This window comes from Lachnellula hyalina, assembly GCF_007821495.1.
Source record: "Lachnellula hyalina strain CBS 185.66 chromosome Unknown contig00015, whole genome shotgun sequence".
Lineage (NCBI taxonomy): Eukaryota > Fungi > Ascomycota > Leotiomycetes > Helotiales > Lachnaceae > Lachnellula > Lachnellula hyalina.
Window position 1 is genome coordinate 297102 of NW_022157129.1, and position 20310 is coordinate 317411.

The following is a 20310-nucleotide window of genomic DNA, read 5'->3' on the forward strand; positions in this document are numbered from 1 at the left end:
CTATAGTTTATGGCATGATGTTGCTGTCGCGGGGGTTATGCTATTTGAAGTCGTCATGAGTGAGGCTGGCAGGCATGTGAGGTGCAGATAAGGGGCGATGCGATGCTCGTGTGCAAGATCGTAATCGATAAGAACCGCAATCTTCAATCGCCGACACCGACGATGATTGGTTGCCGAGAGAAAAAAAGTACCATCCCACAGTATTTCGAGGTCGAATCTACCCGCGCCAGTCAATCATACAACTCCCAGGAATACATTCTTCTACGACATATACGCCAACAAAATCATGGTCCCGCGAACCACTCAAAGGCCAACCCTTAGCCAGGCTTTAGATAAGGAGATATATCAGATAGTTCGGAAGCTCGCCGATGACCAGCATTACGCTTCGGCGAATAAGCTAACAGTCTCGACTGTTTACGATTGGATCAAGCATTCAAACTCAAGTCTGAAGCGGCGGCCCAAGAAGTTACTTGAGAGCTGTATCGAGCGTGTTCTTGACGTTCTTAAGAGTGAAGAGCTAGACGATGCTGATTCCTTAGAGGGCGATTTCGAAGGTATCGACGATTCAGTACCGCCTCCAGTAAAGGTTAGAGTAGACCATAAATTTCGGGTGTAATTGCTGTTAAGAATGTCCAGGCTAACGACGTACGCTTCTTCTACATAGGACCACAATATTATGAATAGAAGCATTGTCAGAATGTGGGCAAACCCGACTTCAGCAATCACCCCAAGAGAAAACAGTCCAATGGAATCAACCCCGACTGACCCAGTCCCATCGATGCCAAATAGCGAAATTATGAATTCCCCAGCCAAAGCAGACCGAAGCGCAACTGGAGAGCCTAAACCAAAACGTCGGAAGGGTGACCGAGGGCCAGTGAAGGAACTCGATCGGAAACCACCAACCGGTGTTGCTTTGGAAGACCTTGGCGGCGTAGATGATGTTATTCTAGCCTTGAATGAAGCTGTTGCTATGCCTATGTAAGAGATATCCTTGTAGAAAGTTCCCTTTTCGGACAAGTGTCTACTCGAAAGATTTCCTCCCCCCGGAAAGATTGTTCCATCCCCCAAAATCACCACATGAGGCAAGACTGACTCTGAGATCTTGATTGTAGGTGTTATCCAAAATTATACCTACGAAGGGGTATAGACCCTCCTCGAGGAGTGTTGCTTCATGGTCCTCCTGGTTGTGGGAAGACTATGATAGCTCATGCTTTTGCTGCAGAAATAGGCGTCTCATACATACCTTTATCAGCACCTTCCTTGGTTGCTGGAATGTCCGGAGAATCCGAAAAGAAGATCCGTGAAGTTTTTGAGGAAGCCAAAAAGCTGGCCCCTTGTCTCGTCTTCATTGATGAGATAGATGTCATAATGGGCAAACGAGAGAGTGCTCAAAGAGAAATGGAGAAGCGAATAGTGGCACAAATGCTGACCTGTATGGACGATATGGCATTGGAGAAGACTGGGGGAAAGCCAGTCATTATCATCGCTGCTACGAACCGACCTGATAGCTTGGATCCAGCTCTTCGTCGAGCCGGCAGATTCAATAAGGAAATCAATCTAGGTGTTCCTAATGAGCAAGCTCGCGAGAAGATATTACAAGCTCTTACAAAGAAGCTTGATTTACCCGAGGCCTTTGACTACAGAGCTCTAGCAAAACTCACCCCTGGATTCGTCGGAGCAGACTTGAACGATGTTGTATCGGTCGCCGGCACCGAAGCTATGAAGCGCACGATGGCCATTATCAAGCAACGTGCAGTGTTAGAGAATGGCATGGACATCGACGTTCAAGCTACCCAACCTGCTATTCTCATCACAAGATCTCTCGTTGCTCATGCGGGAGACTTTCCCTCTGATGAAGACGTTCCTATCACATATCAAGATTTTTTAACCGCACTTCCTAAGGTCCAACCGTCTGCAAAACGTGAGGGATTCGCCACTATTCCTGACACCACGTGGGCACATATCGGTGCTATGCATGAGGTCAGAAAACAGCTGCAGATGGCCATTGTAGAGCCTATCAAGGACGCCAAACCGTTCGCTCGTCTAGGTGTCACAGCTCCTGCTGGGGTTTTGCTATGGGGGCCTCCTGGATGCGGGAAAACGCTGCTAGCAAAGGCAGTGGCTAATGAGTCCAAAGCGAACTTCATCTCTATTAAAGGTATGCAACTTTCCGAGCACTTGATCTGCGTTTGAATGTCACTCCGAAACTCCAAAATATCGATCAGGCAATACTGACATACTGCAGGTCCTGAGCTCCTCAACAAGTATGTGGGCGAGTCGGAGCGTGCTGTTAGGCAGGTGTTCGAAAGAGCCAGATCCTCCGTACCATGCATCTTATTCTTCGACGAGCTCGACGCTCTGGTACCAAAGAGGGACGATTCCCTGAGTGAGGCCAGCAGCAAGGTTGTCAACACCCTCCTCACCGAACTTGACGGCATGTCTAGCAGAACCGGCATCTATGTCATCGCCGCCACGAACCGTCCAGATATCATCGATCAAGCGATGCTGCGCCCAGGTCGTCTCGGCACCTCGATCTTCATAGGCCTTCCTACTCCCGATGAGCGTGTGGAAATCCTGAAAACGCTGTACAGAAAGCTCCTTCAGGATGCTACGAGTGATGAGGTGGATGATCTGGAAGGTGTTGCACGTGATGTGCGTTGCACTGGCTACTCGGGGGCTGACTTAGGCAGTCTGCACCACGCGGCGGCCATAGAGGCACTGGAGAGAAACATGAGGACGCCTGTTAGACAACCAGCTGCTGAACTAAGAATTTTAAGAGAGGATTGGGAAGTTGCATTGAGTACTGTTAAGGCTAGCGTCAAGGACATTAGGAAGTATCAGAGACTACAGGAGAGGGGATTGTAGATATCAATTTCCGCACGCATTCCAGCCTAAGCCGGCTGCTTATAGTCTACAGTTTGTAGCATTAGCATTATACCCAAAACGAAGAGGTTTATATACTTTTACTTGCTGCCTTCGCAATTTCTTCTACTACCAACCAAAGGACCTTCCGGTGAAAGCCCGAAGAGGTGGGAGGTGGGATGACCAGGTACTTTAGGTGGGGGAGAGTAATGCGTGTTTCAAAAGTTAGAAGTCAATTCTATTTTCTTCTTCTTCTTCTTCTTCAAGCTCATATAGTATTGTTATCCGCCCCTTTTCTATCATCTATCATCTAACACAGCTTATTGCGCTTCGCACTTATTTCAGTCTCGTGCATTTAGTTCACCATTTCTTTACATTCTTTGCCTCCGTAGTTATGAGACAATATAAGCAGCATTCATTCGTTCATTCCATTAACGTCCTGTACGAGAAGCAGTAAGTTACTACTACAATTCCGCCAATATCCTTCTTTCGTGTCCTCCTTGTTTATAACGTGGACCGGTTTTCCTTCCTTTGCTCTTTCTCTCCTTCTTTCTTTCCACCTTGGGTATGGTATTTGAAGTGCTCATGTCGCTTTTCGAACTCAAACGCAAACGCGCGGATTTGGGATACGCAACCTCTATTCTCGTCAGGTATGTCTTAATCGGTGCATCTATCTACTCGAAGTAGGATATTCATTATATCTTTAAGATTGGAAGCTGCATTGGGTAGAATTACGACTATAGTAGTGCGAGGGGTTCTACAGTAGGTGGTTTGAAAGAAGGCATTTTGAGAGTTGACGAGCTAAGGTCTGGCCGGGAGTTGTGATGAGAAGGAGTAAGCTTGGTGGTGGTCATGATGATGATGCTGGTGAGTATGAAAGCTGGAAGGAAGGCGGTTGAGTGGTAGGATTTTGATGTTGTACTTACTGGTGGTGGTTTCAAGTATTGAGAAAGATGGAAAGTACAGGCAGGCGTTTGGTAGGAGAGGTATATGGGATAGACGAGATACCACATGTATGTTTCAGGGACATCGTTTCGCTGGTAATCCAGGCCATTTATCACTTGAAAAGACAGCATAAGAATAGTCTTGAAGAGATTTGATGTGGAGAATATTTACTGATAATCTCGGATCATAAAGTCTTGTCTCGTATTCTCAGATCTGAATTATACATATCCCAACTTGTGTGAATTTCCGTCAAATATTGCAAATATAAATATTAGAAGAGGAGAAAGTCTTGAGTTCTGGTATTGATCACACGGTGCCCTTCCGACACCCACCCGTCTGTCTATCTATCTATCCTAGAGTACAAATAGCGCCCGTCCGCATGCCCGTGTATGCTTGCTTACTAATTATAAATACATGCCAAGGGTTGAATTATCTATTTGGTCTCCTGGGCAAGGAAACTGTTCTAATTGTCAGCAAAAGATCTTTGGGGAGTGAAGGGGATAGGGGAGCGTACGTGATCAAATCGTTCCTGTCCTTCTCCTTCTTGAGTCCACCGAATGCCATCTTCGTTCCTGGAATATATTTCTTGGGGTTCTCGAGGTACTCGAACTAACAAGTCACACATGTCAGTTTATATTTCTTCTGATAGTCTTTACCGTCTTGTAACCGAGGTTGCCTTCGATGCTTAGATTCTTTGACATGAGATTTTAAACTTACCAATGTGTCGTTGTTCCACTCAATACCCTTCGCCTTGTTGGCATCTGTGTAGGAGAAGCCCTCGACTTGACCAGTGTGACGGCCGAACAGCCCGTGCAAGTTGGGACCGATCTTGTTTCCCTCGCCCTCACCCAGGGTGTGGCATTGTGCGCATCGGGTCTTGAAGAGGTTGGCACCCTTCTTTGCGTCTCCTATTCGCAGCATATGTCAGTAGAGGTCTATTAGAGAAATGCAGGTTGATGAATAACAAAACCGGACTACCGGCGCAAAGGGGCGGCTGTGACGGAGAGCCTAGAGAGGCCTGTCATTTGGATATCTGAGTCTAGAGAGGTAGGAGATGGTGTAGGCGAGAGAGATAGCGGGATGCAGAGCTGATGCTATCACAGCATAGCTGGTCGGCAGAGCTGGGGTGGCGACAGTGCCCACGCAGCCGTCGGCGACAACGTCTCCTCAACCCCATGCAAACACCATCATCAGATTCGCCGTCTCTCGTATATTCCATGATCCAAATCTCGCAGTCTAGTTCGGACGTGGCGAGGCTCAATGGCAAATCGCATCTCCCCAAGTGACGTGGCTCTTATCAAAGCCGGAAGTAAAAAATGAAGGCGAAGTACATACCGTCCTTGAAAGGCATCTTGTCTAATTGTAGAAGTGTAGAGTCGAAAGAATGTACAGTTGTTCTTGACTTTGAGTAGGTGGAGGTGATGTGTTGTTGTTTTATTAGGTATGATGGAGGAAAGAAGGAGGATCAAAAAGGAAGACCAAGAAACTTTTATTAAGACTTGGACGAGATGACACGGAGAGTCTAACACCAGCCACACTACAGAGAGCCCGCCTGAGCAATCCAACGATGCTGATTGGTGTATGGCGCCACTTCTCGGTGAAACCCGGAACTGCACCCGGTACAATTTTTTCTGGAAGAAGCGGAAGAAGCATGACCTCGTGCGAGCACCTCCGACATTTACCGGTCGCCGTATAAACATTTTGGACGGCCATCGTAAGCTTCACTTGGTGGTTCGATAGAAGGAGCGTTTTGAACGGAACGCGATCATGCCTCCCACCACCTCAATTCCCCGTTTCCTGCTTCCGAAGCGGGGTCTCATCTGGAGCAAATCCTCTGCCACCTTCCAGATAATCCGGCATGCATCCAAAGCAGCGAAAGGCAAACCAGCAAAGAAAGCTCCACAGCCAATACTGCTCGAGAAGCCAGCAAAGTTCAACCCGCCCAGTCACCCAGCTAGGAAATGGACGGCACCGAGACAATACCCAGGTCGCAATCTGAGCAAGGAGGAGGAGGCTACCATGAAGACTAAACAGTATCCAAAGATGATGCCACCGCCGGGGACGTTTATGCATTGGTTTTTGCACAATAAGAGTATACATTTGTATATCACTCTTGTATGTACCCAATTGGATAATTCCGATATTTGGAAGGGGAATATTTTACTGATTCGATGAATAAAAGGGCACGCTCTCAACCCTAGCCTTTACAGTCTGGTTCACAAACTTCCAACGCAACTCCCCCTTTGCACACATGCTACCGGCCGGCTCGCAATTCTTCCTCCATCCCATCGCCTACACGCGCACGTTTTTTGAAGTTCTGAAACTCACCAGTGATTACAACACCCAGGAGACGATTGAGCGCAGGAGAGCTCGTGTAGAAGATGTTGCGAAGAGGGATGCGTATAGAAAGGCGCATGGAATGGATAAGCAGCAGGGCTTTGGCGGCTGGACGGCGAAGAGCGATGATGAGGTTTTGGGGAGTGGGATGAGAATCGGGGATGGGAAGAAGGCAGAGGTTGGGGGTGGATGATGCATCGCCTGTTGTTGAGGATGTGCAGCAAGAGCAACACCAGCCAGAGAGGGAAAGACGGCCTCTGAAGAAGTGGCTTGGGATCTGGTGATATAAAAATCCTGCCATAATGATGATGAGATGAGTGTTGGGGTGGGTATCATCCATTGTAAATATCACTTGTACCTATAAAACAAACAAGAAACCTAGCCCAACTCCACAGCATCCAAACCATCCAGAACCTCCTCGCCTACACCTCCCTTTTCCAGTACCTTAGCAATCATCCCAGCAATTAACTTCCTCTTTGCTCCTCCCCTCGGTGGCTGCCACACCCCCTCTTCGTGCAGGCCCTCCCTCTTACTATTCTCTTGCTCAAGACTGGCTGCCGCAGTTCCCCCGGTCGCCGTATTCAAGCTATTAGGCACACCCGGATGCGTCAGTCGGCTGGGGGGATCAATCGTCCTTACAGCCAGCAGCGTCAACTGTCTCCCAGCTCCAGAATCCACCTCCATTCCCCCACTGGCAGCAGACGCAGAGTCCGAAGCAATTGAAACCGCAAGTACAACTTCGGCAACAGAAAGCTCTTCTTTTGACGGATCGAAAATGATATTGTCCTTTACAGCCATAACAAGCAGCGTAACAGATGGTTTCGCCGAGCCGGCTGGATACAGATGCACAGATGCATCCCAGTCATCGTCGAATAACGGATCCTCATCTTGCTCTGACTTTAACTTTGGTAATCTCGTCGATAGTAACGCCAGATGTGTCGTTAAAGACAACAATGGTAGTGGATAAGAGAGCGGTTGCGAAAGGAGCAGTATCTAAAAGACGCTGCGTTAGAAAGGGCGTTCATTGAGAAGAAGAGAAGAGAAAAGAGAGCACATACATCAAGATATAACTTCCAATGAAACCTGCTATTAATCCACAACCTCGCCGTAAACGCCCCATCAGCCAACAGACTCTCACTCAACATAGCCGCCAAAAATACAGGCATGCTATCATCATCCCTCATGCCCGGAATCTCCACACCAATCTCCACCCACTCATTCCGTCCCTTCTCCTCATCCCCTCCACCTCCCTCGCCATGCCCGACATAACTAGGGACCGATTTCTCAACCTCAGCCTTAACCCCCACAACAGCCTCCGTCCCATCAGCAAAACATATGCGCGCGCTCCCGTACGTCCCCGGCAGGAGCTCCGTCTCAGCGTGCAGCGGCCGGAAATCTGTCGCGCTGCGGCCGTCGGGGCGGATGGGGGGGTGTAGGGACAGGGAGGTGTGCAGGTAGGAGAGCTCGGCGGGGGAGAGGAGGATTTGTTGCGTTGAAGCCGAGGGCGCCATTTCGTTTCGGCCAGGATAGCACTGGCAATTCAATGGGCCTTGGGGTATTTGCGACAGTTTTTGGTTGTGGTTGGTGGTATGCGGTCGAAGAGGGGGGGTTGGAGCTTGAAGTAAATAATAATAATTCTGCGATGCGGAGTCGGGACCGCATTTACAACGAGGCTGGGTGTGGGGCAAGGCAAGGCTGAGTGTTCTAGTTGAAGGGCTTGGACTAGCTGGATTTGTTTCACTTCAACGAGAGAAATGATCAAGCGCTATACAACTGGGGTTGCTTTGTCCGGCGGGCAGGTTTCAAGTCAAGGAGATAAGACTATTGGATGAAGATCTGGTATGCTTTCAAATCAAGATTCCACCTTGCGGGTGAACATTGCCCCTAGTGAAGACTTGAAAGTCTCCGAAGCTATACTTTTGGGAGACCCTATATATAACACCTTGCAATTGACCTTGTATCACTTTTTACCACATATCTTACTCATCTACCTGAAAATCATTGCAAAACTTTCTTCAAGATGCTCACTACCGCCTACCGCAACAAATTCGCCCTCCCCAGCCTCCCACCCCCTGGCTCCTTCAAAGGCCAACACATCCTGATAACAGGCGCCTCATCTGGTCTCGGCCTTTCCAGCGCAGTACACTTCGTGAATCTAGGCGCATCGTCCGTCATAATAACAGCACGTACAACTACCAAAGGCGTCGCAGCAAAAGCTCAAATCGAAAACGCGACGAATACTATCGGCAAAGATGTAGTGAAAGTCATGGAGTTGGACATGTCTAGCTTCGCGGGGACATTAGCATTTGCTGAACGAGTGAAAGCAGAGGTCAAGAAACTTGATGTCGTGCTTTTGAATGCAGGTCTCTTTCCTACAAGTTTCAGGCTTAGTCAAGAAGGGTGGGAAGAGAGTATCCAGGTTCATGTTCTTAGCACCAGCTTACTAGCGCTGGAACTTCTGCCGTGGCTAAAGAAGTTGGGTGGTGGGAAGAAGCATATGAGTTTTGTGGGGAGTGGGAACCATAGGGATCTTAAGATTGGGAAGGCGGATGGCTGGCCGCAGGAAGATGTGCTAGGGTTTTGGAGTCAGAAGGATAATTTCGTGAAAATGAAGATGTATGATGTGAGTAAACTGATGGAGCAGTATGTTGTGAATGAAATTGCCAAGTTGAGCAGGTAAGATTTCTTTTCGAGTAGTTTGAGATGCGTACTGATGTTGGTGTAGTCCCGAGGTTATTGTCAACCCCCTGTGTCCTGGTACGTACCATAAGCCTGCTAAGAATAAAAATAGAATGCTAATCATGCAGGCATGGTGAAATCCGATCTTGCTCGCGAGTATCAGACGAACTTTCTCATGACTATGGCCGTCAATGGCTTCATGACTTTACTGTCAAAGACAACAGAAGGAGGAGCGCGATCACTTGTGCTCACTGCATTGACTCCGCCTGAGGACAACGGGAAATATATCACGCACTACCAGTCTGATAAAGATTACAAGAAGTAGGTCTTCCTCACTTCCTTCTGATGGATGAGACTAACCAAGCACAGCGCTGTGCAACATAACGTTTTGGGTCCAGAAGGTCAAAAAATGCAGGCGCAGGTATGGAAAGAAGTGCTGGATATTTTGGAGAAGGCTGTTCCAGGCGTGAAGAGCATTGCACATTCTGCATGATACTTGATAGTTTCCTATTTATTCTTAACGTCGCTTGTATCCATTTAACGCATGGTAGTCATAACTCGTTAGCATAAGGATCGTTCATCTGTTTCCTTGCACCCTCAAGTTCGTGTGATATCGCTGACCTGAACATGTTATAAAGTCTAGGGATATTGAGAGACCAGCTGACCTCTGCTTCCAAAAGACCGGCCAAAAATCACTGGAATCGAGAGCCAACGTCGTGCCGGTGTAGTGGCTGCCTTGGAGAATGTTCGTCTTCGCAGGGATACACCTTTGAGGGCCTCCCATATACCACGTTGGTATGTTCGCACAGTCTGCTCGTCAACCACCGAAAGAGACAACCATGTCTTGTGCCACTCTTGGTCCCACAGCAGACGCTAACTCTCCAATGATTCCCTTCATAGAGGCTAGATCCTCAACGTCACCGTCATCCCAACTCACGAGATCGCAGGTATGAGCTTCCTGTCCACGTAAACGGAGTTTAACGTGATCCAAGTCGACTTCCGTGAGGAGTTGCTCTTTTGTGAGAATTCCAGGCATTTTTCGGGAGAACAGAGGAGTATCTGGATCCAGAGATGATGGGTCGTCGTCCGAGTACAAGCCGTCGTCAATCTTCTTTTCCGTCTCCATCTCATCACCTGGTGCATCTGTAGACACTTCCCCTATTGTCTTCTCACGTGATAGACTCACGTACTTCTTGTCGCTCAGCTTGTTCTTCAATCCATTATCAAGAAGATTCCAATCATAAGACTCCGGATCCAGCATGTACTGTGGGGAGTAGTCTGCTTTATACCGCATCTTAATGCAGTTGTGTATATAAAATCCGGCATACCACCACTTATAACCTTGCTCCTTCGCCAATGCAACCTCTCTCAACGCACCTATCTTCCCGAAACTAAATTCGTTGACGGATTCGTGGTACATGAAATAGACTGCGCTGACACATTGAGGCAATAAGTCCAGAACTCCAATTGCGATGAGCTTTCCATCGATTCTGTAGCATTGGTGGTATGAGCCGACCTTGCGTTCCTTTCTGCAGGAGATGGAATATCAGTATTGTTTCTCTCAGGAAGTTAAATAATAAAAGGAAACTTCTAGATCCAAACCCAGAAAATGTTATGCATATGAGAGAAAGCTGCCCAGGTAGAAGCGGTAGTACTCAAAGATCGACTCACCCATCAAAAGACGTCTCGCTTCTCGGGAGTGGAGAGGAACAAAGGAAGTTCTTGAAACCACTCTTTGAAATTCGACCAGGGGGTTCATGATGAACAAGACGCTGATAGTTCTCGAACAACACATACTTCTCCTCTGTAAAATCGTCCGCCTCCAATGTAACCCTTAGAGCATGTTCAGGTTCCGGTGGGGTCTTTAGCTCTGAACTCTCGCTTTCGTGAACACGTTGCACCAGGTCAAAGTCTGTATTGCGCTTCTTGGCTTTGTCTCGTGACAATGGGTAGAGTCTGGCCGCTTCTTTCGAGTACTTTTCTCCGAGGATGTGCTTGTTGAATCGGTTCAAGGCTTGCCGCTGGTCTTTCGATGCACGGAATGACTGAGAGTCCAGACGAATTGTGTATTGGGGGCAGCATGAGTTTCTTTGGTCTGGCTTGTAAAGAAGACTCCCCGAGCGCCTCCATCCATGATCAATGAGAGATTGATAAAATTCAGGGGCTAGGGAGGTTGTGGATGCGTAATATGAAAAACCTGAGACACCAAAAAGTAAACATGGTGAGTATGGGGAAGAGAGACCGAGACTTTCAGGTCATATGTACATGTGCCCGGTAAAGCAAAGAGACATCGATATGCGTATGTAAGGACACAGAAAAAGGATTACGTTTTGGTGACTGACTTCCTGTTTTGTTGTGACAATAGCCACAACTGCTGTTCTGATATCCTGTAGGCCAGTCAGTGATTATATTCAGTCATTGCTCTGGGTCAAACAGAGAGACTAGTAGAGTTCCTTCCTTAGTGCGGGGTCGTGGAGCCCCTCAGCGGGCCGAGTAAGTAGCACAAGCCCGTATGAGAAGGTTCAAACAGACTACATAGCTAGAGTGGGGGGGTTGTGCTGTCAAGATGGGTAGTTTATGAGGGAGACGCAGACAACATGTCGAAAAACTTCGAATCAGCGACGTCGAGCCGTTCCAACACGGGCACAGATCATTGGAGAAGGACCCAAGGCAGTCTGAAAAAGGGGACTTGGGTCTTACCAATGGGAGACAGCGTGGAGACTGGGGTTGCTGCAGACTGCATGACGAGGGTAGGGAGTGGGTGGAAGCGATTCCAGTGGGTCGGACAAATAAGCCGGCGCGTTTTGCGGCTGGTTTGATAGGGAGGGGGAGGGGGAGGAGGGGTGCAGAGGGAGAAGTACGAAATATACGCGATCAGGAGAAGGGCAAGCTGGGCGATATTTCCGATTTCTGGATGAGACTCGTGCGACTCGTAAGGATGCAGGGAGCTTCCAGACTCAGGTAGGTGCTACCACAACACAGGAGGTAGGTAAGGTAGGTAGGTAGGTAGAGTGAGGCTGGATAGGTCGTAGGTACCCAGCTCTAGCTAGATTCAGGTTTCGCTCTGGGTAGGCGTCAAGCTTAGCAGAACGAGGGAAACCGGCGAAGTGCGAGGGACCAGCGTGACGAGCGAAATTTGTCTGGTATCTGTCTGGTGGTGGTGGTGGTGGTAGTAGTGGTGGTAGTAGTAGTGGTGGTAGTAGTAGTGGTGGTAGTAGTAGTGGTGGTAGTAGTGGTGGTAGTAGTGGTGATATCGGTGGGAACATCGGATTAAGAGGTGGATGAATAACCCCACTATGGATACCTTGGTAAGTAAATTTACCTCATGATATGTACTCGGTACAAGTACGAGTAGTACTCGAGTACCTAGCTGTGACTGTAATGTATGCTTGCTGTATGGTACTGACGCTACACATCCACCTGCATGGCATGTATTGTAGCTTGGGAACCCTTAACCACGAGGCGGCTCGCAGGTTTTATCGTCTCGTCTCGTCTCGTCTTGTCTCGTCTCCAGTTCCAGTTCCAGATACTTTTCTAGCTTTCACCACTTTCACCACTTTCACTACTTTCACTTACAGTACACTTAAGAGAAAGCGTTGCTCAATAGTACCGCACTGTTATTGTCCCGTAAGTACCTACCTACCTGCCTACCTGCAGACCCAGGGCACGAGACAAGGGCCGCAAAGAAATAATCGGTCAAAGATCCCTCCCGCCCTGCTTCTTGTACTGTACCACCACCACCATCCACCACCAAACCTACTGTACCTTACTGTATATGCACAGCTCGCCGCCTCACTCGCCACCTTTTTCACGCCCACCTCTAGCTCTCCTCCACTTTTGTTTCTGTATTTAATCAATTCTTCAGATTCTGTCTGTCCTCCATCGACCGAGACGTTGATTTTTGGCATCATACCACAGAAGTTGAATCGATTGGATACCGTACAGTAAGCCGCCGCATTATCTCCGGTTTCTACAGTACCTCTCCTCTGCCCCACCCCACTAAAGCATGACAGAGCTTTGAGACCGCCGCCCATTCTTTTCCAGCCGGATTTCGACAAAGAATTTCGCCCCTCAATCACTCATTGCGTCTCAACTACACTTGTGCAAAACGCACCTTTGCGGGTGAAGCTCATCCTTCACCATGGCAAGCCGGTCTATGGAGTCTCGTACGGGGAGGAATAACCAACGTGAGTTTTTTCTGCTTCGAAAGCCCTGCTCGCGTGCACCTACACAACAATGCCTTCCTCCCTCACAATCGAGCTTCTGCTGACCCTTTCCCGCTTTTTTAGGCTACGGCGACGGCGGCGAAAGACTCGTTGCAGGTGTTGTACCTGTTAATGCAGCGAAGACTCATGTGCTCTTGATTCAATCGACTCGACGATCCGGCTGGGTCCTGCCCAAGGGCGGATGGGAGTTAGACGAGTCTTGCACCGAAGCTGCGCAGCGCGAGGCATGGGAAGAAGCCGGAATAGCCTGCAATATTGACTACGATCTTGGACAAATCATAGAAACCCGAGCTCCGAAGCAAATGTCAAAAGAGGCCCCGAAAGCCCTCTATCAATTCTACCAGGCTACGGTCACAACGGAACACGCAGAATGGCCTGAAAAGCACAAGAGGAATCGACAGTGGGCTACATATTCAGAAGCAGAGAAGGCTTTGAACGCTCGTCCAGAACTGTTAGAAGCTCTCAAGCGCTCGACTCTGAAGCGGTAGCCTACCGGCCCCGGCGTTCTATCCCATTCATATACGCGGTTCGAGGCGATCTCAACCTACTATAATTCCTGCATCGAGTTTGCACGAATCAGCGATTGATTGAGAAAGGATTCCGGGACCGAAATGATATTGAAAATACGCGGTGATTTTGCGCAGTCAGGAGTCAGGTCGTGGGTACAGAGGTCTAGAAGTACGGGCTTGCTTGCTTTCTTCCTCGCATTTGTTGTTGGTTCTTCAACTTCATTAGAGACAATCAAGTCGGATCTATCGCCATGCTCTATAATGATTATGGCTTCTCTTGTTAATCCGGAACATACAAGCGACTTGTATTCCAAACGCACCCTCCCCTTGCGATACTATTGAACAACTTTCGAATGTGGGTATGCATATAGGATGGCGTTCATGAAGTGGTTCCACATATACTATGGATATGGATGCATTGGACGGAGTGGGATGTATTTTCTTTTTTACATGCCGTCGTCAAGAGCGCAGTGGAGTTGGAAACATGGTGGTGGTGGTGGCTTACCTGATTGATCCCAAACGCCAACGTGAAAATTTGGATCCCTTTGCTATACAAAACTTTCTCAATTAATAACCCTACACAGATATTATTACTATCAATCAAATACATAAACTAAATCAAACATTAATTTCCGTAGTGTGTTTCGGTGAAGCCTCGCACAGTTTTATTAAAGTCACTCGGAATATCACTTGTTGCACTCCCGTGATTTTGACATCGTCACTCAAGCTTCACAATTCCATCCCGTCGATCTTTGCGCGTCCCTTACAGCCCTCCTTGACAACCACACGTAATGGATTGGCCCCCACCCCAATAAGCGGCAAACGAAATTCAGTATTTCATCTTTGACAATAATCTGTTGAACAAGATGGAGCATCTCAACCTCCACGACAACGAAATGCCTCCTCCGCAACAAGGCGGGGCGCAAACGCCAATGCAACAGATGCAACCTCTCGGACCCGGCATGCTACCACCTCCATCGAGCCAGCAATTGCCTCCTCAGATGTTCACTACTGCTGCGCAGTTACTAGATCTGACTGACAGTATGTGTTCCTACATTCGGGCGCAGGCCAAAGCGCGGACTTGCTGTACCGGAGGAAAGAGAACTGAGGACATGTCGCTGATACGGGGTCCGTTTAGAAAAACTTATGGTTGCGCTCCGCGATGGAAGGAAACTGATCGGCGTTCTGCGAAGCTGGGACCAATTTGGTATTCCACCCCCGCCTCATCTCTGCTTTCTATCCTACATCTGACGCCTCGCAGCGAATTTAGTTCTACAATCAACCATTGAGCGGATATTTGTCGCCCCCTCTAGCGCCAACGGACCCGGCCTCTATGCCGATGTCAACAGGGGCATTTTCCTAGTGAGAGGAGAGAATGTGCTGTTATTAGGGGAGATCGATTTAGATAAAGACGACGACGAGCCGCCGGGATACGAGAGGGCGGATGTGGAAACTGTGCATAGACTGCAGAAGGAGCAGAAAGCGAAAGACGCGAGGAGGGAGAAGATTGTCAAGAGGCGACTTGGGGAGTTGGGGTTCGAGGGGGAGAATGCTGGGGAGGCGCTTATTTGAGAGATGCTGTGGCCCGGGCAGTGCAAGCAAAGGGGAAGCAGACAGAGGAGCTGTTACTATGCAGAATATTGTGAAATGCATCTAGTTTCAGTTGGTGGAAGGGGCAGAAGAACCAGCCATCAGCCAGAGGGTACTGGGCGGTTTTCTTGGGATTTACAGTGCGAGTATTTTCAAATTACAGTTCAATGCGATTCTTTCCAACCTGGTCTGTTTTCATGATAAGTGGAGTTTCTTGTTTCCTCTCTCGACAGTCTAAGTATATATAAAAGCCGCAACTGACAAAAGAAAGAGCTTTCAAGCAGTGGGTATCGTAGTGCACCAGCAGCCAACAAAAGAAAACCATCCTCCAGCTATGCCTCCTCACTTGACCACACTCGGCCCCGCAATACCCTCTTGCCCTGCATTCCCTGTCCGCACAAAACAATAAAGACAACACCAACAGTTCCCATAATTACCGATATCCGTATTACCAGCCCTCATTCATACACACCGCTCAATAATCCTACGCCTCAGCAACAACCGCGTCCCCATTAGCAGGCACAGGCACAGGCACACCCCCATCTCCCTCTCCCTCTCTCCCTCCCTCCTTCTCAGCCCTCTTCATCTTCTCCTCCAACTTCCTCCTCTTGACCGCCGCCTTCTCCTGCCCCCTAACCTCTCGCTTACTATTCCAATTCCCCTTCTACACAAAAATACATCAGCACAGCACACCTAAGCCCCAGGAGAGGGAAAAGAAGAAGAAGAAGAAGAAGACGAAGAAACCTACCTTCTCCCTAAGCACCCCCGGAACACACTTTAGCGCACAAACCGCCTTCCTACACCCCGCCGCAAACTGCACCCCGGACTCCCCGAAATGCGCTTTCGCGTCCCTCGCTGCGTCGCGCGCATTCGTCGCTTGCCGTTTGGCGCGGTATGCTTGTTCTGCTTTCTGGGCACGCTGGAAGGCCGTGCTGGCTGCGCGGCGGTTGGCGCGGAGGCCGAGTCTGTTTGTGTCAGAGGATTGAATTCGGGGATTTAGCGGATGTGAGGTGAGGTGAGGAGGGGGGAGACATAACATACTCGGTGCCAGAAGTCCCGGGGCGTTTTCCAGAGGGGTTCGGGATCGGGAGGGGTTTCTCGAGGGGCGAGACGGGTGGTGCGGTGGGGTCCATGTCCAGTGCGGGTGTTGTGTCTTTGGATTTTTTGGTAGAGAACATGAAGTGAGTGTTGGAACAATGCAATGCAATGCTCGTTTATGTGTCGTTTATATCAATCAATCAACTCGAGTTGAAAAGGGAAAGGGTTTTGTCTGGCTTTGTGCGTGTTGCATGTAATGTAAAGACTGGACGAGATACTGTAGAAGAGATCTGAACTTCGGGAATCTACAGTACAGCAGCGGTGAAGGAAAGGTCTTGATATACAGTACAACAACCAAGCGCGTGGACCTGCCAGAAAAGAGATTATGTTTATGCTTCAAAGCATTTTGCTCATGTAGCGAATCCCAGCAAAGCTCCACTCATAGCGAATTTGACTTCTGCTGTACCGTAATAATAACAATGCATTGATCGTGGTGGGAGACTAATCCTTGTCGCGACTCTCTTTCTCCAACCTTCGAGAACACACGTACAAGGAAGCGCGTATGAATTGTTCTGACTCACTCATTTTGAAAGGAAACATTTAGGTGGGGTGTTGGTGATCCCCTAGCAGGGCAGGTCTTGGGATCAGGGGTAATTGTGGCTAATGAGAAGCGAGAAATTTTGATCAAATTCATGCATTGGCAAGAAGCAGACGATGTGAAATTGGGAAGAACATCGCCGATGCTTTAAACAGAAAGAAGCACTTGCTTATCCAGACGAGAAACCCCATTCGGTCGCTGTAACCAAAAAGTAGAATGTACAATGTACATGTTTGGTCTAAGAATCGATGGGAAACTTTTAATTTATTAGTTATCTATCCAGCAGCCAGGTCAATATGTGATTTCCTGTCCGGCACATCTTCTAGCTTGACTGAGCCATTGGCCTTCTCTTTCATTTGTTGCTTAAGGTAATCGGCCTCTGCCAGCTTGATGGTCGTTGAACTTGCCAAGAGCTTGTTGATCGTCTCTACGTACTCGTCGTAAGGATCGGAGTCGAACACGATTCCTCCTCCTAAACCACAATTAGTACAAAATCAGGGATCAGAGCGTGTGGGACGTACCAGCTTGCAGATATGCAACGCCATCTTTTGCTACCATTGTTCGTAGAGCAATACATGTATCCATTTCCCCCTCAGTCTCATTTCCATCGCTGTCAACACTACCGTATCCAAAGTAGCCAACGGCTCCAGCATAGACTCCTCGCTTTTCCTTTTCTAATTCGGCAATTAGCTCCATAGCCTTGACTTTTGGCGCTCCGGACACGGTTCCAGCAGGAAAGATAGATCTAAATGCATCAAATCTAGTCTTGCCGGCCCTCAGAACCCCAGAAACCTGCGATACGAGATGTTGCACATGACTGAATTTCTCAACAACCATCAAACGATCGACTTTGACAGTTGTAGGATCACAAACACGGTTGATGTCGTTTCTTGCTAGGTCGACAAGCATGACGTGTTCCGCTCTGTCTTTCAATGAGTCAGACAATTCTTGTGCAAGCTTTGCGTCTTCCTCTTCGGTCTTTCCTCTCTTTACAGTCCCAGCTATCGGATGAGTGATAATACGACCCTTTTCTTTCTTCACAAGAAGTTCAGGGGAGGCGCCAATTATTTGAAAGTCTGCGCAATTGATATAATTTAGATATGGTGATGGATTGACAGTGCGGAGTTTTCGGTATATATTGAATGGATGCAAAGAAGTTGGTCGAGCAAATCTTTGGGATGGAACGGCTTGGATAATATCTCCGGCGATAATGTGCTTCTTCAGTGTAGTGACGTGGTTCTCGTAACCTTCTTGGCCGATGTTGGAGGTACTTTGCTGGTCAAGTACAATAGGTGCTTGCGGAGGCAGGGGTGTATCTTCTGACTGCAGGACATCGACAACCTCATTGATCATCTCTTTAGCTTTTTCATAGGCTGCTTCAAGGTCCTTCAAGTCGTCGGGAACGGGAACGTAGGTTACAACCTTGATCATACCAAACACTGCATCAAAAGCTACAATTGTGTCGAAGAGCATGAATAGTGATTCGGGGACCTTTAAAACATCCTTCATTGGCCTTGCCGTCTTGGGCTCAAAATATCGGACACAGTCGTAGCCAACATATCCAATCGCACCTCCGGTCAAGGGCGGAAGAGCCAACCCAGGAACGTGTGCAATCCGATTCTTCGCGAGCTCTGCCTCAAGCGCAGGTAATGGGTCTATACATGGGCCATGGCCTTCGCCGGTCTTGAGAACCTTGCGGGGTCCAGCGCCAATGAAACTGTATCTGCCAACCCTTTCTGTTGCTGCACTCTCGAATAGGAAAGAGTATTCCGACTTGGAATGGTTCGAGATCTTGAGGTATGCTTGAGACGGGGTGATGAGGTCGGAAGCTATTTGAGCGTATACTGGTACTAGATTCGGGCCATTTGGATTGCCAATCGTCTTGCTCAGTACGTCTCGAATTGTTTCCAGCGAAGGCTGGAGGTCCTCCTGTATTCTTCTCAGTGCTCCGGAATCGCATATTTGACTCATAGAAACTTACTCCGGCCATTGTGTTGAAATGAGCACCTTAGAGGTGAATCCGAGCCCCCGACTAGATTTTAGATATGCTTCTCTTTCATAAACAAACAAGACAAGCGGCTTTGGAGCATGTGTTAAAGGTTGGTAAGATATGTAGTGTTGACAGGGAGGGGATACGTCGTATTGCAAGGAGTTTAACCATGTACACCGCCTTATAAATTCTGCCATTTTTAGCGTCCTCTGGGGCCCCACTTTGACAGCCTTGCTGTCCAGCCACGGTATAAAGTCTCTCCACCGAACAGCTCATCCCCTATTATATGAATGCCAACCACGACCTGCTTCGACATGAGGCTCAGTCGTGCTTTCAAACACTCTCTACCAGCTCTTGGTTTCTAACTTTCTTCAACCATGAGCTTCGGACGTCTTGGAATAGCCCATATTCCTGTCGTGCATCGCCAATTCTCTTCCCCAACCAACTCCCGATATGCCGAGTCTCTTTCAAGCCAAGACGATGTCACGCAAGATAACAAAGATGTGCTTCTCGAACGACTGAACGATTTGATGCAGCGACTAACAAAAAATGGGCCTTCTATAGAGGATAAAGCTGTCACAAACATGCATCACTTAGTAGACGGCATTGAGACCCTAATGCGTGAGAAGCCACAGGCGCCAAACCTGGATGACTTGGATACTGGAAGTGAGAGTGGAAACACATCAGAGCAAGGAAGTCTTTGGGCGCCCTCCCTCCCTCGTAGTCCGATTCAAAACATCAGGTTACGTCTTCCCGATTCTGGGAGAGAACCACCAACATCGGCTCCTAAACAGGAGATGACTGCTTCTAAAGCTACAGAAATTGCCAAAGCAGCGGAGGAATTAGCTGTACAGCTCGCAAAGACAGCCATGGAACTTCAAATTAGGAAAGACGAGTCAGATGTAAGCTTGAAACTCTGTTGTTTTGAAATAATCTTCTAACGGTGCCTAGCATATCCACGATTTACTCGTCCATCGAGCCGAGAAGGCCGCCGAGAGGATCCTCCTCCTTGAGTACCGTGTTGCTGAAATGTGGGTTACCTTTGCTCAAATATGCTCTTATGTCTCTAACGATCGGCAGGGAAGATGATTTCTCGTCCAATCAGTCAGAACTGAAATTCCTTCGGATCCAACTCCAAGCCATAGAAGCCCAATGCTCGCAATACATCCCACTTAGTAGAGATAAAGAGCTGGCCGAGTCCATTACGAAGTGGAAATTCGACTGGGAAGAGATTGATCGGAAATCGAAGGCCCGGAGGAAAAAGTGTCAGGGTTCAAGACCAAATTCGGACGATTCGGCAACGATCGTGAATGGGTTTTGACTTGAGATGTTTGCCACTGATATACCGAACATTACACTTGCAGTTCGAGGAATCAAATCATTTGCTCGGCCGTACCGAGAATCAGAGGCCATATCAAAAGAAATGTCCAGACTTGGAAAATATGTGGGGGTCTTCCACATCGTAGAGTACACACGGAGAAGCTCAGTCTTGGTGCAGACGCAAATCTGGCGGTGTGTCTGGCCATAGGTGTGAAT

The 20310-nt window shown here is 48.4% G+C and overlaps 11 protein-coding genes across 11 annotated transcripts; 7 read left to right on the forward strand and 4 right to left on the reverse strand.

The window, feature by feature from the left end:
• Positions 1-250: 250 nt before the first annotated feature.
• Positions 251-1201, forward strand: LHYA1_G000950 (putative AAA domain-containing protein; the record flags this gene model as incomplete). The annotated part of the gene is made up of 2 exons (XM_031145939.1): positions 251-586; positions 665-1201. Coding segments are annotated over 2 exons (654 nt in total), but the record flags the coding sequence as incomplete, so codon positions are not given.
• Positions 1202-1272: 71 nt separating this feature from the next.
• LHYA1_G000951 (putative AAA domain-containing protein) lies at positions 1273-2865 on the forward strand (the record flags this gene model as incomplete). The annotated part of the gene is made up of 2 exons (XM_031145940.1): positions 1273-2158; positions 2246-2865. 2 exons carry the CDS (start codon positions 1273-1275, stop codon positions 2863-2865), a joined length of 1506 nt encoding a protein of 501 aa, XP_031008518.1.
• Positions 2866-4240: 1375 nt separating this feature from the next.
• On the reverse strand, positions 4241-4728 carry CYC (Cytochrome c; the record flags this gene model as incomplete). Its single annotated transcript, XM_031145941.1, has 3 exons — positions 4241-4265; positions 4322-4416; positions 4525-4728. 3 exons carry the CDS (start codon positions 4726-4728, stop codon positions 4241-4243), a joined length of 324 nt encoding a protein of 107 aa, XP_031008515.1.
• An 846-nt stretch (positions 4729-5574) lies between these two features.
• Positions 5575-6337, forward strand: LHYA1_G000953 (uncharacterized protein; the record flags this gene model as incomplete). Its single annotated transcript, XM_031145942.1, has 2 exons — positions 5575-5922; positions 5990-6337. The coding sequence occupies 2 exons, from the start codon at positions 5575-5577 to the stop codon at positions 6335-6337; spliced, it is 696 nt and encodes a 231-aa protein (XP_031008516.1).
• A 185-nt stretch (positions 6338-6522) lies between these two features.
• On the reverse strand, positions 6523-7655 carry RRP42 (Exosome complex component; the record flags this gene model as incomplete). The annotated part of the gene is made up of 2 exons (XM_031145943.1): positions 6523-7137; positions 7203-7655. The coding sequence occupies 2 exons, from the start codon at positions 7653-7655 to the stop codon at positions 6523-6525; spliced, it is 1068 nt and encodes a 355-aa protein (XP_031008513.1).
• Positions 7656-8164: 509 nt separating this feature from the next.
• Positions 8165-9316, forward strand: tropG (Short-chain dehydrogenase/reductase; the record flags this gene model as incomplete). Its single annotated transcript, XM_031145944.1, has 4 exons — positions 8165-8820; positions 8870-8901; positions 8952-9144; positions 9193-9316. The coding sequence occupies 4 exons, from the start codon at positions 8165-8167 to the stop codon at positions 9314-9316; spliced, it is 1005 nt and encodes a 334-aa protein (XP_031008514.1).
• A 324-nt stretch (positions 9317-9640) lies between these two features.
• LHYA1_G000956 (Arginyl-tRNA--protein transferase) lies at positions 9641-10957 on the reverse strand (the record flags this gene model as incomplete). Its single annotated transcript, XM_031145945.1, is given in 3 exon segments — positions 9641-10352; positions 10495-10868; positions 10883-10957. 3 exon segments carry the CDS (start codon positions 10955-10957, stop codon positions 9641-9643), a joined length of 1161 nt encoding a protein of 386 aa, XP_031008511.1.
• Positions 10958-12964: 2007 nt separating this feature from the next.
• On the forward strand, positions 12965-13537 carry aps1 (Diphosphoinositol polyphosphate phosphohydrolase; the record flags this gene model as incomplete). Its single annotated transcript, XM_031145946.1, has 2 exons — positions 12965-13010; positions 13113-13537. The coding sequence occupies 2 exons, from the start codon at positions 12965-12967 to the stop codon at positions 13535-13537; spliced, it is 471 nt and encodes a 156-aa protein (XP_031008512.1).
• An 887-nt stretch (positions 13538-14424) lies between these two features.
• Positions 14425-15130, forward strand: lsm1 (U6 snRNA-associated Sm-like protein LSm1; the record flags this gene model as incomplete). The annotated part of the gene is made up of 2 exons (XM_031145947.1): positions 14425-14599; positions 14820-15130. The coding sequence occupies 2 exons, from the start codon at positions 14425-14427 to the stop codon at positions 15128-15130; spliced, it is 486 nt and encodes a 161-aa protein (XP_031008496.1).
• A 1929-nt stretch (positions 15131-17059) lies between these two features.
• Positions 17060-18774, reverse strand: TRP2 (Anthranilate synthase component; the record flags this gene model as incomplete). Its single annotated transcript, XM_031145948.1, has 3 exons — positions 17060-17256; positions 17306-18713; positions 18766-18774. 3 exons carry the CDS (start codon positions 18772-18774, stop codon positions 17060-17062), a joined length of 1614 nt encoding a protein of 537 aa, XP_031008497.1.
• Positions 18775-19151: 377 nt separating this feature from the next.
• LHYA1_G000960 (uncharacterized protein) lies at positions 19152-20095 on the forward strand (the record flags this gene model as incomplete). The annotated part of the gene is made up of 3 exons (XM_031145949.1): positions 19152-19676; positions 19726-19805; positions 19855-20095. 3 exons carry the CDS (start codon positions 19152-19154, stop codon positions 20093-20095), a joined length of 846 nt encoding a protein of 281 aa, XP_031008447.1.
• Positions 20096-20310: the final 215 nt, after the last annotated feature.